Here is a 17,229-nt window from a genome sequence, read left to right on the forward strand (position 1 = left end):
AACTTCTGCCTATGTCAGTCCAATCACTGTTTTGTAAGGTAGCAGGATGGGGAAGAATAACTTAGAGACCATCCTGGGACAGAGACCAAATGAGCTATGTAAACTTAATTCCTTTTATGCTTCCAGGAGTGAATCCTATAAACTTAACGCCTGTTGTCTAACATCCAGTATGGCTACAGAGATCACCTTGAGCCACACTAAATTTAATGCTGTCACAATGGAAAAATAAGTAAAATTGTAATTGTATATATGCCTGTGGTGTGTCCTAAAACTTACCAGGTACTGCATTTTCTGTGAAATCTTATATTGTGGCCATGGCCTTCATCTCCATAATGGTACAATCAGTATGCTTCCAAATCTGTATGCTTGAGAGAGTATGTCTTAATTGGTTAACATTTTGTGTATAAATGCATCAGGAAATGTGTTGGGTACAAGACTGGCTAGTTTTACTAGACCATCTGTTCCCTCCTCCTACCCACTTGTTTTATTCATTGCTACAGACAGGACCAAAAATTGATTGACTACCGTGCCCCCAGAGGCAGCATATTAGGTTGATTAAAAAAAAAAAAATATGGGAAAATTTGTCCATCTGATCCCCACTCTCACTAGTTTTGGCCTACAGTTTTTGTGTCCTCCTGATCTTATTTCTATTCTCCTTCCTCAACACAAAGCATTAAAATCAAATGATGTTATGCTTTCCACCTAATTCCTAAACAGAGCAATCAAAAACAATCTCAAGAGACTGAATGCCTTGAAGGAGAAGGTGGAACAGGAAAGTCCCTCTAAGATGGGCATATCAAAAGCAAATTTTCACACAATCGTCTGAGAGAACACGTTGTATTAGTGATATTTCTTACTGCAGTAGATGTGCTATTGTTTTGCTTTCTTCCACCCATGTATGTTGGTTTTGTATCTGACATCAGTCTATCCTAGAAACTGGAACTTGACACATTTTGAAATGGCCTTAACTTTGGGATCAAACAGGAAGAGAATTGGACTCTTTTTGGAAGAGGAAATAAAGCACAAAAGGCTTGAAAAATGCAATGTGCAAGGAAAGCTTAGTATATTTTGTTTACTCTTCCTCAGAAAAGCATCCCATGTGACTTATGTAAAGACGTTATAACAGTGGCTGGAAATCTCTTGAAGGACAATAGCACAGAGGTAAGCTTAAGGGCACTATGTGACTTCCTTTTAGTAGTGGTGATGCTCCAGGGAGGGGGAGTGATCTCCAAATGGGGCTTAACGCTTTTAAAAACTAGTGTTGAAAGAAGTTAGTGCAGTGAGTGTCAACACTGGCATCTCTAAGACCTCTACCATCACACCCCACCCCACTTTGGAGTTCAAGTGTTTCCAGATCGTGTATAGTCATTCTCAGAGAATGAAGAACTGGCTCATCTCTCTGCTGCCACATGCATGAACATAGCCAATAACCCTCCTCTTATCTCATAGGGTGAGATCCGTTCTTATGTCGAGAAGATATGTGAGTTCCTTCCTGACCAAGGCCTGGTATCTGAGTGCAAGGAGACCGTGGATGCCTACCTACCAACTGTCATGGACCTGATCAAAGAAGAGTTAGTAAGTTGACTGTAAATAATTTTTGAAAACCTTAAATTGAAAAATTATGCCGTGTCCCTGAGTTTTTCGTCCCTTGTAGGGTGAGTGGGTTTAATCCTTTAAGCAAATATGAATGAGATTTAGGGACTCCCTGAATGTGCAGACAGTTAAGTCATTACAATAAAAGAAAATAAATCTAAGTAGTGGTGTAGGTTCAGATCTTGTCTTTGAACCCCTGTTATCCAAAACTCCCTGTTAAATTTTGTTCTCAATATCTCATAATTTCACTGCTGCTGATAATATAAATGTTCCCAATGTTCTGAAATGTCTTTGATATAAATTGGGTTAATACAATAATAGAAATTAGAACTTTTCCGGCTGTATTCGCTTGCCTAGACAATGTCGCATTATAATCCAATGGAAGAGTTTCCATTTCACGAAGGTGCAGATTAGGGATTACAAGGAAACAATTAACAGGTTTAGATCCTAAAACCACTTTCTTGCAGTGAATCTTAGCTCACTTTTGAGGTGCATGCAACCTGTGAGATTGAATATGGCGTCAGACTGGTGCTTTGTCTTTCTAATTTTTTCTCTCTCATATTCAGGATAATCCTGAAGTAGTGTGCAGTGCCCTCTGCTTGTGCCAATCCCTTCAGAAGCACCTTGCTGCAATGAAACTTCAGAAATCACTCCAGTCCAACAAGATACCTGAACTGGACTTCTCAGAACTGGCATCTCCCTTCATGGCTAATGTGCCTCTTCTCCTTTACCCTCAAGACAAGCCCAAGCAAAAATCTCAGGTAAGGATGCAGAGTATCTCTAGGCACAGGAAAAGTGAATATGTTCCATTCAAGTGTCAGTGGTCTTTAACAGTTCATTGATTTTGGGTTAACAGGCAACTTTAGGAGTTTGGAAACCAACATGCATTTAACTAAGTGGATGCCACACTACAAATAAATTCTGTTATACATATGAGGGTGAAATAGCCTTTTTGCTGGCTATGCAATATTTATGATTTGTCTTCTGCATTGTTATAGTCCGAGGTAATGATACTGCCTATAATTAGGATTGCCTGACGCTTTCCATTATAGGATCCTGCTTTTTAGTTGCTTATAACTTTGCCGAACTTTAACTCTTTGGGATGAAACTCTTCCAGGCCAGGTGTCCGCCTCCAGCAGAATTGTTCTCTTTGAAAATTTCAACAAAAAAGGCCCAGCTGTTTCAGAGAATGGGATGAGGGGAAAAATGTTTTGCCCACTTTAAAAAAAAAAAAAACACACACACCACCAAATAAACCACTAAAAACTGAAAGTTTGGGGTTTGGTGTTTTTTGTTTGGTTTTTTTTGAAGTTTTAGTACCTCTTCAGGTTTTCAAACAAAAGCTTGAAATTTGGCAGGGAAATGCTTTTTTGCTGTTAGTGAAAAAACACCCATACCTGGCCAAGTTATAAGCCCCTGAAAAATCTTAAGTTTGCAATGCTCAGTAGAAACTCATTAGAGTTTAGCAACTAAATTTGCTGAAGGTTCTGTCTGTACTGAGCATGCTGCAGCCTAGGGCTGGAGGGGCTGAGCAGGACTTTCCCTGCAACTGCTTCTCCAAGTGGCACTAGACCTGAAAGCAAAGAGATTACTTAGACCCCAGGAAAGAATCTCCCTGCTGATCTCTTGTGGAAGAGGAAGCAACCTCAGTCCAGTGCTGAGGCAACAAGAACTGGCTTGCAGGGAAGGAATGAGGTATGTTGTATAGGGAGTAGACCGAGACAAGTTGCTGCAGAGGACAGACTGGAAGGACCTGAGGCAGAATGGCCTGTGACTATCTGAACATTCCCCTCCAGAGCCAAGAGTGTCAGTATTCCTGTGCTGTTGGCAAATAGCTATGACACCTGCTGACAATGTGTATACCTCATTTCCCCTCAAATGGCTGGCACACACAGTGATGACCGACTATTCCTGTCAGTTACTCCATTAGCTGACGTGTATTAGTAGAATTAATGATTTTATAAAGTACTTTCTAGAAGAAGTGTTAAAGTTCTTATCATAGAAGTGGTAATTGATACCAGCAACACAAGTCTGGCAGATATTCCTGCATAACCAGCTTTAAGGTAGTATTTTCCTTTTCTCCCTTTTCAGGGGGCTGGGGATGTGTGCAAAGACTGTGTTCAGCTAGTCACTGATGTTCAGGAAGCTGTGAGGACCAACTCATCCTTTGTGAATTCCTTAATTGCTCATGCCAAGCAGGAGTGTGACCGCTTGGGACCTGCCGCAGCTGACCTGGTAACAAAATAATCTTGTTGGTTGATTAAGGAAATTCTCCATAGTGGAGACATGAAATGGCCTCTGTAAATGTCAGTTTTCAGTGGGATTTATATTTGGTAGAAACAAGGTAGATAATGTTAGGTGCAGCTTTTGGATTTAATTTGCTGGCCCAGCTCTTACAAACCATAAGCTTTCTGATCCAAAAAAGCTTTACTTCCTTTCCTCCCAAAATTAAATCCTCACTAAGGTAAGCATCTTAATGTTTTGAAAAGCCTGGAGGACTGTGGCAAGTAATCTCTGCGCTAATAGCAATTACCAGGTGAGGTAATGCTGCAATAGTAAATATATTTTTCTTTCATTTAAATAACCAAATGGGGTGATGGGGAACACGTAATGTACACAAGTCAAGAAATTTTGTTTGACTATGTCCAAAAGTGCCACATTGTGTGCTTAGTTTCTTGAAAGACAACTGCTTACTTAACATGTGGCAAAATAGGCTGGGGACAAATTTAATTTTTGTGGGAAACATTGCTTTGGATTTTTCCAAAATGTATGTAATCTCACCCTAATGTGGCATTACAGTTGCATGTATGGGTAAAGTGGTTTTGTTTACTAGCCTGTATTTCTCTCCCACAGTGCAAGGACTACATCTCCCAGTATTCAGACTTGGCTATTCAAATGATGATGCACATGGTAAGAGCATATGACCTCAAACCTCCTCTTGGTATAACTTCTGTTTTGTGTAGCTTCCTCTTACATTATTCTGGAGAATGTTAATACCCTAAGCCTGCTAAAGGTCATCAGGACTCCTCCAGATTCATTTTGAAGTGCATAAACCTCATAGCTGATGTCTTGAGATCCTTAATCCAAGTCATATTCGTATACTTGGTGACTAAAGTCTGAATTCATTCTTTAGCTGTTTCCCCTATGTATCTGTCTAAGCCATTCTCAGGATACACAGACATCTTTGTTCTTGCAGACCTCAGAGTGCATGTAATAAGTGGCTTTTAAATCTTCCATTGTGTATACTCTTTTCTTCTCTATGCCAAAAATGCTTCTTACAGATACCAGAGCTGGTCCTTCCCAGGGGCCTGACTTGATAACAAAACCTGGTGGTTGGAATGGATGTGGCACATCTACACAGTAGTAAGCATTGTGAGAAGAGTGGGGCTTCAGATAGCTGAAGTTCTAATGCATCTGAGATTGGGGTGTATGCAGTGGAGAAGAAATTTGTTGTTCCATTGATATGGGTATTGTGTACAAAAACACATTTTTGTTTGCAACAGCTTACATAGATAGCACTTTACAAAGAGTGGTAAGCCTTATTATCTCTGTTTTAAAAATAGAGGAACCGAGATACTGGGATGTGTCCAAAGTGATACGTTCACTGGCAAAGTAGATCTCTAAATGGAGCCCATGACTGACTTGAACACTTGGTCTAAGCAATAGACATGCTATCTCGCTTTAAAAAACCTTACTTAAATTGTGTTCAGCGTGTCTCAACAGTATACATTGTGGGCCTCTTATTTTGGAGTTTGTCAGTTAGAAGTGACTTTCAGGAGTTAAGGGCACACACATTCTATGCAAGAAAGAAAATTAAAATGCTCATTCCAATTAGAGTTGGCTTCAAATTTTCAATTCAAAATTGGAACATGAATGCATTTAACATTCTGGTTTGCCCAGAGCAGTGTTTACATTTTGTCTGGATGTAGTCTTTCCCAGGGTGCTTTATAAATGTGATAGCTTGAAAAAGTCTAATGTGCTACAAGCTATTCTGGAGTGAGCAATTAACTACATGAAGGGTCGTCCTTGCACCGCCTACCTCATGCATAGAGGTAGGGGCACTAGCAAGATTTTGTAAACCATATAGGCTGCTCAACTGCTTTAATCAAACTGTTATGTCTTTCATTTCTTTTTTTTTCTCTGTCTCCAATCTCTATCAACAGCAGGACCAGGTATGTGAGAAACTTGCCTATGGTGTTGCCTTGCTTTTCAGCTATAGGGCTGTAGTTCACCTCTTGCTAATTAGTTGTATATGTGGTGTGACTGCAGTCAGCTTTGACAGATACAAGGGATGTTTGGGGGTGGAGTGAAAAAGAGAAGGGGGAGAGATCGCCAATGAATGGGTCATGGTTCCTGCTTCTGATATCGGCTCTCCATTAAGATTCCAACCTAATGGTGGAACCACCAGTGGAGTGGATTGCTTTTCCTGGGGTAGAGGTGAAGATGCAGGAAAATCTTGATGCTGCCTCTAATCAGTTTCTGGTTTCACTCTTGAGTCTTTGAGCTCTAAGATGAAGTCAGCGCTGTGACTGGTTTTCTTCTACGATAACCTTTATAGGTCAGAGCAGTAGTTGAAGAGAGCCACAGTATGTGCATTGGGAAGAAGATACGGGGGGCCTTCATATTTCCACTCCAGTGCCTTAGTTTCCTATTTAGAAAAGTCCTGGGGGAGACCTTGTGTCTGTCATGTTTCAACGAGAACATGTTGCATGTATGTGGTGATGCTGTAGCATTAATACCTTGAAACGCTGCTTATAGTGCATGAACCAGGGAACTCGACTAAAAGCAGTGCTGGGCTGACCTGAATCTGTGTAATCTGAAGTGGTGCTCTCTGTCTGAGGTATTGCTTCTACCTGTGCATGGAGGTCGTGTGGGCGAGGGGCACGATAAATAAAACTGTATGGCATTGAAGCAGTAAACCTCCCTTGTCTGAAGTTGTTTGACTTGTTAGAGGATAGAGATGGCAAAACACTTTATCTCCCTTTCTATGACTACTTGATAGTCAGACTGCCTGTGTAGTGGGGAGAAGAGGGGCAGTCTGTGAGTGTGACCACATCTGCTTTTTCTGCTAGCCTATAGTGCTGACGAGAGTTTGCCAAAAACCTATTTGGAAACACAACCCTCTCACTTAGTATCCTATGCTGTTGTAAGTACTCTGTTTTCACTGTGTTGGCATGAGGCATCCTATTTGAACAATTGTTCCCTGTTTCACATGTCTGGCCTTAGTCTTTTTTTAATAGTTAGTAGTACCACCAGTTTCAAAGGACTTCTAGTGACATCTGTGGGTGTCAAACAGGAAATTAGCTTATAAAAACCTCCCGTTCTAAAGGGGGAAAATATTTTGGGCATGTTTCTAAACGCTTTTATGGCATCATAAAGTGCACTTACGGCTATGAGTGTTCGAGTGCTGCAGGTTGTAGGGTCCTGGGTTCTACTAAAGTTCAGATAGCACTTCCTCCGACCCTTCTCTAGTCCTCTCTTAACCATACACAGAATGGAGCAAACAGTAGTAAACCTAACTTGGGAGAAGAGTGGAGCAGGAAGTGTCTTAGTTCAGAGAATAAACTAGTCTTTAAGAATTTCAGCCCAGATCATTATGGACATCGGCCTAAGAGGCCCCTCCATCCTTCTTCCCCTCTCATCTCAATGCTCCCTCCCCCAACCCTTCACAAACTCTTCTTTCTGGATTCCAGGTATGTGGGAAATGCCCATGAAGGGTGTGGGTGGGAGAGAATGCAGTCCCTTTTACACAGTAAGCTCTCCAGTTCTGGTGTATATTAGTTCATGGTCTGTGGTGGGTAGAACTACAGAGACAATAGCTCCAGTCTTGCTGACTTGTTCTCCACCAGTGGTGGTCTGAGCACAAAGATCACAGAATCAGCTAAACTATGTTCATTCACTTGGTTACTGTCATGTAGGCGCAAGTTCTTAAGCAGGCAGCATCACTTTGAAATTTAATCAGTGTAAAGAAAAAATGTTGTCCTTTATTGCTTTGTGAAGAATCAACACACATGGGATGTTGGTAAGAGTGTAAAATGCACAAAATAAACAGAAGAAATTCCCCCCCTCTAATCTTTGGTGTAGGAATATTAAGTGTCCACTATAATACCTAATTAACGTTTAGGTAGGGGAGTTGTTGGTGTACCCATTTGAATACCTTTGCTGCCCTGTGCTGCAGCCAGATTGGAGCAGATTGCTGTAATCCATTCACCATCATAGGGATTGCTGAGCTGGAATAGTTGCACTGTTGCAAAGAGCTGTAGCAGAATGCCTCTTGTACCACAGGGAGGGGCTCAATACCAGAACCTACATTTGCAGAGCCATGTTTGCCAATGATCAAGAGCTTTTGCTTCTATTTGGTTTGCTCCTTCCTCTTTATGATTTGATTAGTAACTTGGGTTTTAGAGTATAAATCTTGCAGATACTCAAAGCCTTATGTACAAATAACTGGTTTCTGCCTCACTTTTTTTGTTTTTTGCATTTCTTGATAAATTAGAGAAGCATGGGCTACGTTCCCTGCTACTGTAGGGATAGTATGTTATAACTGCATAAAAGTGATCTTGTTGGAAGCATCTCTTCATGCCAACACTTTATTTACAGAATTAATCACATAACATGGCATCTAGTGAAAGTAACAGATACTTTTTACAGAAAATAGTTGATTTTCCTGGATGTCAATCAATATTGAACTTCCCAGCATTTCTTGGATCTTGCACAAACTCTAGAGTCCAGATAAAATATGTACTTCACTCAAACCTTCATAAGATTAATGGGAAAATAACAGAATATCCTCTCTACTGTGGTCACATTGGCAACTGAAGATGATGCATGTCTTCTTAAGGGGTTGGTCATTTGAAAATGCCTAAGAACGAGCCCTAAATCCCCAGTAGTTTCAGATTAAAAATTACGAAGCCTGATCAGTTTGTCCTGACTAAAACAGTAATGGCCAAAACTTTTGTTTCCTTCCACAGTACTTGAATTTTGAGAACAATCTTCTTGCACTTTTAAAGCTCCTTTTGTTGTATTACTGCTTTTTCAATTCTGGCCTATCTTTTTTCCCCCTTTTATGGAGTCTGAGGTTAAATAGAATCTGTGTGGAATCTCTTAAATTCTCTCTTTAGCTGATGTGTCTATCTCTCTCCCAGCAACCAAAGGATATCTGTGTCTTGGTTGGATTCTGTCCTTCCCTGAAATCTGTGCCCCTCCTGACTCTGGTGCCAGCAAAAGTGATGCATGAAGTGAAGATGGAGTCTGTGGAGGAGGTAAGATATGGCTTTCAACACCACCTGCTGCTTTTTTTGTAAAAGGACCAAGGCTACTTGAGCTAGATGATGAAATAAAGCTATATAGATGAATGCAGACTTTCAGATTTCCATTTCAGTGCACAGAATAACGCGTCTCCTAGCATATTAAAAACTATTGACCATCACTGGTTAGTGTCTTTAGTTTAAGAAACTGCTTCCTTCTGGAGAGTTGCATTTTGGGGCAGGCACAAAACAAAGCTATGAGGAACCATTTTAATCTTCAGTCAAGTATGAATTGTAGTCCAGTACTAGACTATGGCCAGGACGTCTTTCAGTTGCTCATAGCTCAAATTTTGAACAACCTTTTTTCAAGCATTATTAGAGGCACTAGGCCTTACTGAGGGCTAAATCTTTGATAAAATTGAAGTTTAGCCTATGTTCGGTGTTGGATGCTTTTGATGTTTTTACCTTTTTAAAAAGACCGTATTCATACATGTAACAATCAGCTCAGTTTATGTTTATTTTTTTCAAACTTTCTGAAAATCAGTTCCCCATCACCTTTTGTCTGAGGTGAAGGATGAGAAACTTTAGCCCAAAAGAGAAGTCTTTTCAGATAGTTACAATGCACTGGAAATAGGCAGTTTAAGAAGAATGTCTTTCACAGTAGACTCTCTGGTACAGGAAACTGGAGGATGCTTGTAGCTCAAATTGATTTGGTCCTGAAGATCCTAGTGAGCTTTGTAGCTTTTTAAAAATCAATGCAGATAATAGAATCCAAGTAATTGGAATGGGGAAAAATCGCCTCCATCAATGGTTCGCAAACTGTGGGTCAGGACCCCAAAGTGGGTCAGGACCGCATTTTAATGGGGTTGCCTGGACTGGCTTAGACTGCCTGAAGCCCCAGCCCCAGGCTGAAGCCTGAGGTCCTCAGCCCTGGTTGGCAGGGCTCAGGTTATAGCCCTCCTGCCCATGCCTGCGTCACCCCCCCCCCCCACCACACACACACACACTGGAGCAGTGGGGCTCTGGCTTTGCCTCCCTCCCTGAAGGGCAGCAGGGCTTGGATCGGCTCAGGCTTTTCTCCCCCCCGGTAATGTAGTAGTAATTTTGTTGTCAGAAAGGGGGTTCACAGTGCAACTAAGTTTGAGAACCCCTGCACTAGATAGACGTATATTCCCCTGCCTTTGCAAGCTTGTCCACTTCACAAACTTTTCATCCAGTGTTAAACTGGGCAAGAAGTGACCTTTCCAAGAGCCATTCCTTTCTTTTGAAGACCTTTTGGGGACTTACAAATAGACTTTTTACATTTCAGTTCACCCATGGCTCTTTGTCCATACTAGCTCCATCATATGCAACTCACTTTCCAGCAATTTACAGTGATAATTAGTATTAACTTCCATTTGTAGTGATTTACTTTGTCAGCTCATGAGTCAACAGTACGCCCTTGTTGCCAAGAAGGATAACAGCATTTTGGGCTGTATAAGTAGGGGCATTGCCAGCAGATTGAGGGACATGATCCTTCCTCTCTATTCAACACTGGTGAGGCCTCATCTGGAGTACTGTGTCCAGTTTTGGGCCCCACGCTACAAGAAGGATGTGGAAAAATTGGAAAGCCTCCAGGGGAGGGCAGCAAAAACAGTTAGGGGCTGAAACACATGACTTGTGAGGAGAGGCTGAGGGAACTGGGATTGTTTAGTCTGCGGAAGAGAATGAGGGGGGATTTGATAGCCGCTTTCAGCTACCTGAAAGGGGGGTTCCAAAGAGGATGGATCTAGACCAGGGGTAGGCAACCTATGGCGCACATGCCAAAGGCAGCACACGAGCTGACTTTCAGTGGCACTCACACTGCCTGGGTCCTTGCCATCAGTCCAGGGGGCTCTGCATTTTAACTTTAAATGAAGCTTGTTTAGTTTACATACAATAGCTTAGTTATATATTAGACTTCCAGAAAGAGACCTTCTAAAAAATGTTACAATGTATTACTGGCACACGAAACCTTAAATTAGAGTGAATAAATGAAAACTCGGCACACCACTTCTGAAAGGTTGCTGACCCCGATCTAGACTGTTCTCAGTAGCAGATGACAGAACAAGGAGCAATGGTCTCAAGTTGCAGTGGGGGAGGTTTAGGTTGGATATTAGGAAAAACTTTCACTAGGAGGGTGGTGAAGCACTGGAATATGTTACCTAGGGAGGTGGTGGAATCTTCTTCCTTTGAGGTTTTTAAGGTCAGGCTTGACAAAGCCCTGGCTGGGATGATTTAGTTGGGGATTGGTCCTGCTTTGAGCAGGGCGTTGGACTAGATGACCTCCCGAGGTCCCTTCCAACCCTGATATTCTATGATTCTAAGTCTAATGTGGGAAGCAAGCTGTCATGCTGCATCTGAACAAATTTCGTATTTGGTGGGTGGTGATAGTCTTTTCTGGATCCATTTAACTTTAAAATATTGATACCATAATCATCTTTTATAAATATTGCCTTAACTCAGATGCAGAGAAACCTGGTGCAAGCGGAAACCATCTCTGTCTGCGATATATGTGAGACAATAGTGAAAGAGGTGACCAACCTGCTGGAGAACAACAGGACAGAGGTGTGGTTTTGGCCCAAAGGACAACTCTTGTACTGTGACGTTTTGAAATAGAACTTGCTGGAACGATGCAGCTCCTTGCTTGGAGCATGTACCTCTGCTGTGTTAGGGGTGGAGGGAGAGTTGATATGTGGTAACTTTGTATTGCCCTGATAGTACTCTCTGGGTTCCTCATGCTCCTGGAACAGTGAGATCTGTCTCTCTCCTAAGTGGGATCAAGGGCATAAATGGGTACTAATGGGATTGATTCCATGCATTCTTCCTTCTCCCCATGTCTCCCACTCCCTCATTCCAGGAGGAAATAGTGTATGAAATGGAGAAGATCTGCTCTGTGTTCCCTCAAAGTATCAAAGACCAGTGTAAGGACTTTGTGGAAACCTATGGCAAAGCTGTCATTGATATGTTGTTGGAGGCAACTAGTCCCGAAACTGTATGCATCATGCTGAAATGCTGCACAAGCCGCAAGCCTTCTCATGAAGGTAAGCACTGGGTAACCAGTATTGAGTATAAAACACACACTTGTTTAATGTGTGATCGGATTCCCCTGTAGGGACTATTTACCTGGACTTTAATTGTTAGCCTCTTGGCTAGGACCAGCTGCAAGATAGAGGTTTTCAACATAATCACGCTAACAAAAAATGCTAATTGTCAGTCTCTCTATTTTTGATCAGTGAGAATTGCTCCGGAGCCGTTACAGGCTGGTGGCTTCTGTGACGCATGCAAGATGGTTGTAGATTACTTAGAGAAGCACCTGGAGACGAATGCTACAGGAGCTGAAATTGAGGCTGTACTTGAAAAAGTCTGTCACTTCCTACCAAAATCTATCCAGGAGGAGGTAAAGTACCTCATGCGAGGAGGGTAAATAGACATAAGTGGTGGTTTAGCCATTATGAGGCTAGAAGATCTGAGGGCTAAAATCTATACCCTGTCACCTATCAGAGTGCTTTTTCTCTACCCTGATCCTTTACCCTTCAATAGATTATCCTTTCTGAAACCTAGCTGGGACCAAATACTTGTGCCCTGAGCCTGGATATTAACATCCAAGTCGTCTTAGTGACTTCTTCTGTGCTTGAGATGCCTCCATCTGTGGCAGGTGATATTTGAAGTATTATGGAAGGGCTCATGGGCTGCTGACTACTTTTGAAACTAGCCACAGAACAACTGAGACTCTGGAGTGAGTGAGTGTGTGTGGTTCTAAATTGCCCCAAATTGGCAGCCTGATCCTTGTTGGGATTTCTCTAATGCTTGGTTCAAAGGATATAAGCTTCCTTTTTGTTCATAGTAAACTGCATGAGTGAGGAGGAAACTTGATCTCTGGCAGATCAGATGGCAGCACCTTCCTCTGCATGTGTGGCAGCCTGCCTTACAATCAGAAAGAGCAGTACAAATTGGATAAATATATAAAACCAACTTGCCTAGCAAAACAGTAGAAAGAAGTCACACATTGAGTAGTATGAAAATACTGTCCATTGTCATGCTAAAGCAATTATTGATCAGTCAATTGCAGTAAGTATAATGGTCACAGTGGAGGAATTTGTCCCTTTTTCTGGACAGTAAAGGAGCTGGGCGGTTGTCTGCTGTCCCATCCTGAACTGAGCGCAGTTTAAAAAGCCACCTTTTATATTGAGGCACAAGTTGCTGGATTGTTTCTCTGTTAGGTTTCTTGGAAACTTGTAATGACTAGTTTGTGATGCCCCATGTCTGAGGTGGAGGGGTTGGAACAGATCACATGTTAGACTGCTGCAGCCCTTTGGTACAGTTTAGGGGATTAACAAAGTTGTCTTGCTAACTCACAAGCCAGTATACTACAAAGGCAATGTGGTGGTACACAGCTGAAGATATTCTGGTAAACCTTGATTGGGTGGCTGAAGAGTGGTAATGGGCTATAAAAACAAGGAGTCCGATGGCACCTTAAAGACTAACAGATTTATTTGGCCATAAGCTTTTGTGGGTAAAAAAAACCCCCACTTGCAATGCATAGATCCTGTATTGGATTTGGACTGGTAACCCAACTAAAAGCAGTTATAAGTTGGAGTCACTGGACAGCCTGTAAAGTGAGCTGGTAATCAGCCCATGTCACAATTGGCAATCTTGTTGGAATTCCTCAGCAGAAATCCTAGACTTAATGGTCATGGAGACTGACAGTCTTCTCGCCTTTAAAGATAATATCTCCAGTAGAGGGCTGAGGGGTATTGGTGCAGTGGAGTTTGCCCTGCTGCTGCCTGTGTTCAACCTGTTGAGTTTCCATTTCAGATACTGGCATAATCTCATCAATTTCACTAAACTTCGCTTTTAAAAATGTTGAGTGGACTTCTTTCCTCTCCATAGTGCTGTGATTGTCCTTATAATACTTGTATGTACTCTGTCTCCTCCACCCCTCTCAGTTCTTTCATGCTTGTGATTGTATTCTAAGCTACTGCTCTTGAGTTTTGGCTTCAGTGGCAGGTCTGATTTGGTGCTCCTTCGAAATAACAGACAGATATCTAATGGCAAACACTATGGATGGTAAAACTTATTGCCTCAGTGAATGCTGTTTGGAGGAGGGGAAGGAGTGTCTTGTAAATTTTTTCAATAAATCCCTTCACATATCACAATCTAAGATGACAAATGTTAGTGTAAAAAAAAAAAAAAAAAAAAAAAGAGAGGTTGGGGGTGGGGAAAGATTTTAAATTAAACCAAAAATAAAGGCCTGTTAATATAACACAAGGACTGTGTTAAAATCACAATTAATAAACAAAAATCAAGTAGAAATTAACACTAACATTGGTGTGTCAAATGAGGCCTGATTGGTAGGTAGAATGCCAAAAGGATGGGCTAATCTGCACATCACTCCACATTTGGGTCCTAAAGAAAAAGATTTTGGGAGGAAAATTTGGCTAAAGGTGCAAGCGTCACCATCCTGGTTGCCTCCGCCACTGTCTCCTGGACCCCCAGCATTTGTTGCTCCAATCCCAAGAGGTGTCCTGCCCAGACCAGGTCAAAGTGAGGGACCAGATCACGTTGCTGCCTCCACCAACTGTGGCTGACTCATGAATTCCACCTGGGATGTGACACTTTTGGCTTTGTCTCAGCTACGCTGTTTTTTATCGACAGGTCAGCTTTCGTTGGCAAAACAGTGGAGGTGTACATGCTGAAATGCTGATGTAACTCCCCTGTTATGCCAACGTCCTAAAACGACCTCAATGATAGGCATAGGGCTTCTGTCTGTATAGTTAGGGCAATGCAGTGCCTGTGTAGACACAGTGTTCCCTACATTGGCTGTTGGCGGCTGTTCTTGTCAGTTCCACTGCTCACTGTGAAATTGACAAGAAAGCGGGGCAAGTCCAGCAGCCCTCTGTTCCCAATGGGGAGCCCCAGGGTTGCTGGATCCCGCCCCTAGAGGGGGATGTTGGTTGTCTTGTCAACTTTGTGGCTCTGGAGGAGCAGCCAAGCTCCTGGTAAGGAGCTGCCAGCAGAGCTGAGACCAGGCTCCCACACTGCCCCTCTTGGGTCAGTTGAAGTGCTCCTGGTGAGGATACACACCACTGACCCATGGAGGGTAGAGTGCACATCAGCTACTGCAGTAATTAATGCAGTGGCTGTAAATAGGTCAACTTATCTTTGTAATGTAAATGTAACCTTTTGTGTCTTTCCATTGTCCCCATGTATCCTTTTCCTTCCCTGCCTTGTTTCTTCTGTTTCCTATCTCTCTCCTTTTTCCTTCTGTCTAATAAGTCTGGCTTTAGGCCTCTAAACAAAAAAGATAATGCAATGCCCCAAACAGCCTGATGCTGGTATGGTTTGTCAGGTCTCAGGGTGACTGATAAGACTGCTGTACGTGTGTCTTTCAGCAGTGAGGCTGAAGGTTAACATCAGAGATACAAGCTGCATTTTCTTTGTTCTTTTCTCTCCCCTTTTGGCTTCATCTTAAAGGGAGTGGATTGGACTTTAGTCAAGATGGGTTGGAGCTGTTGCTAATTTCTTCCCCTTTCCTCAAAAGGATAGTTATTGCCATCTTGTTCGACTATCGTTTAGAGTACTAAGTGGAGACTTCCTTCTGTAAACTCTCTTCAGCTGAAGGGAAAGGGAGCAACCAGCAATGTTAAATAAAAGCCTTACTTAATACTTTGCATTTCAAATGGTTTAACCATTTTTCCTTCTTTTCTGTAACTCAAGTTATTTACCATGGTACTAAACAGGTTAAAGCAAGGGTTCTCAAACTGGGGGTTGAGGTTCTTACATTGGGGGGGGGGGTGTGAGCTGTCAGCCTCCACCCCAAACCCTGCTTTGCCCCAGCAGTTATAATGGTATTCTATATAAAAAGTGCTTTTAATTGATAAGGGGTGGTCCTACTTAGAGGCTTGCTATGTGAAAGGGGTCACCAGTACAAAAGTTTGAGAACCATTGGGCTAAAGTCTCTATATCAAACCCCAAATCTTGTTTAACACAACTGAAGGTTACAGTGACAGGGTCTTAACACCTTTGGCCCACATATTCCATCTAAACTAATACAAAATGTCTCAATCACCTGTGTCTTGTTACAGTGTGTTCAGTTTGTGGACCAATATGAGCCGATGCTTCTGACAATCTTGACAGAGATAATGGACCCAACTTTTGTATGCACTGTAAGTAATGCATGCAGCAAACAAAATTTCTGTGTGGAATAAGCTCTTCAAGGCAGGGACTGGCTGGAGCTTCGTGTGTATGTACACAGTGCCGAGCGTGCACAGGCTCTGCTCTAATACACATAATAAGGATACAATCAGCAGAGTACATTGGGCCTTGCAAGACTAGTCGTCTGGTCTTTGGCAAGGCTGAAGAAGAGCAGGGGGTTTACAGTATCTCTTTCCTTTGCATAAGTGAAATGATCAGATCTGTATTTCCAAAATCTTAAGTACAAGAATTTTGCCTTTAGTGACTGACTCAGACTCTCTCTCATGTGAGGTCTCCTGCTTCTGGTAGGATCTTGTATATTAAGTCAAGAGACCAGAAAAGAGCATAGAAGCTGAATTGTCTAATGTCTGAGACCTGGTGTCCTCTCAAGGGGTGTCTCAGAAGTCCGTTCATTCAGCTACAGACTGAATTGTCTGTCAGTAGCAGTCTGGCACTGCAGGTGTGGAAGCTCCTAGCACTGCCTCTGCTTTGGCTACATCTTTCAACCCTTGTTGGCAACAGTCAGAGCTGTACAGGAGGGACTGAACCATGAGGGAGGAAGTGAGATCACTGAATGTAAATGGATGGATGGAAGGAAGGAGATCACTGAATGTAAATCACTCACCTTTCTCTCCCCTCTTTCACTGCTCAGAAACTAGGAGTCTGTGTGTCGACTAAACAGCATCTCTTAGGGTCAGAAGAATGTGTGTGGGGCCCAGGCTACTGGTGTAAGAACATGGAGACTGCAGCTCAGTGCAATGTAAGTCATTAGGGATTTCCTCTTCAATAACCACTCTGAGGTGGTGCTGCAAAACTAATGCTCAAAGTTGAAGAGAAATACAACAGCTTTTGTTAGAACTCCTACAAATACTACGTGCTGGCTTCTGTAACGTCCTTCAAATCTTAAATTCCAGTTTCGGAAAGCAAACAAGTGGGTCCCATTAGACAAGGGTGTCCTGGGATTAATTATAGGCTCTTTCTTACCTGTTGTTGACTTACAGCAGGAATGTTTCCATCACCTTAATTTCCCACCCCCAACCCTTCATATGGTACAAAACAAGCCTTGTATTTAGCCATGTATTCTTTTAGCCAAGGAGGATTTAACATGGCTCCTTAATGGATGGATTCAACTGGCAATAAAAACAGGCGGGAGGTATTGCAGTTAATTGGTGGG

General features: G+C 42.3%; 1 protein-coding gene across 2 annotated transcripts in view; it reads left to right on the forward strand.

Moving 5' to 3' along the window:
* The window catches only part of PSAP (prosaposin), a 41,204-nt gene that overhangs the window by 20,411 nt on the left and 3,564 nt on the right, over window positions 1-17,229 (forward strand). For both annotated transcript variants that reach the window (XM_084633261.1, XM_084633262.1), the window contains exons 3-13: window positions 1,087-1,161; window positions 1,450-1,575; window positions 2,160-2,354; window positions 3,685-3,828; window positions 4,447-4,503; window positions 8,739-8,855; window positions 11,325-11,426; window positions 11,719-11,902; window positions 12,095-12,258; window positions 15,947-16,027; window positions 16,708-16,815. In XM_084633261.1, the coding sequence (XP_084489387.1) occupies window positions 1,087-1,161; window positions 1,450-1,575; window positions 2,160-2,354; window positions 3,685-3,828; window positions 4,447-4,503; window positions 8,739-8,855; window positions 11,325-11,426; window positions 11,719-11,902; window positions 12,095-12,258; window positions 15,947-16,027; window positions 16,708-16,815 (1,353 nt within the window). The remainder of the gene's footprint in view (window positions 1-1,086; window positions 1,162-1,449; window positions 1,576-2,159; window positions 2,355-3,684; window positions 3,829-4,446; window positions 4,504-8,738; window positions 8,856-11,324; window positions 11,427-11,718; window positions 11,903-12,094; window positions 12,259-15,946; window positions 16,028-16,707; window positions 16,816-17,229) is intronic.

This window comes from Lepidochelys olivacea, assembly GCF_965140295.1.
Source record: "Lepidochelys olivacea isolate rLepOli2 genome assembly, chromosome: 7".
NCBI lineage: Eukaryota > Metazoa > Chordata > Testudines > Cheloniidae > Lepidochelys > Lepidochelys olivacea.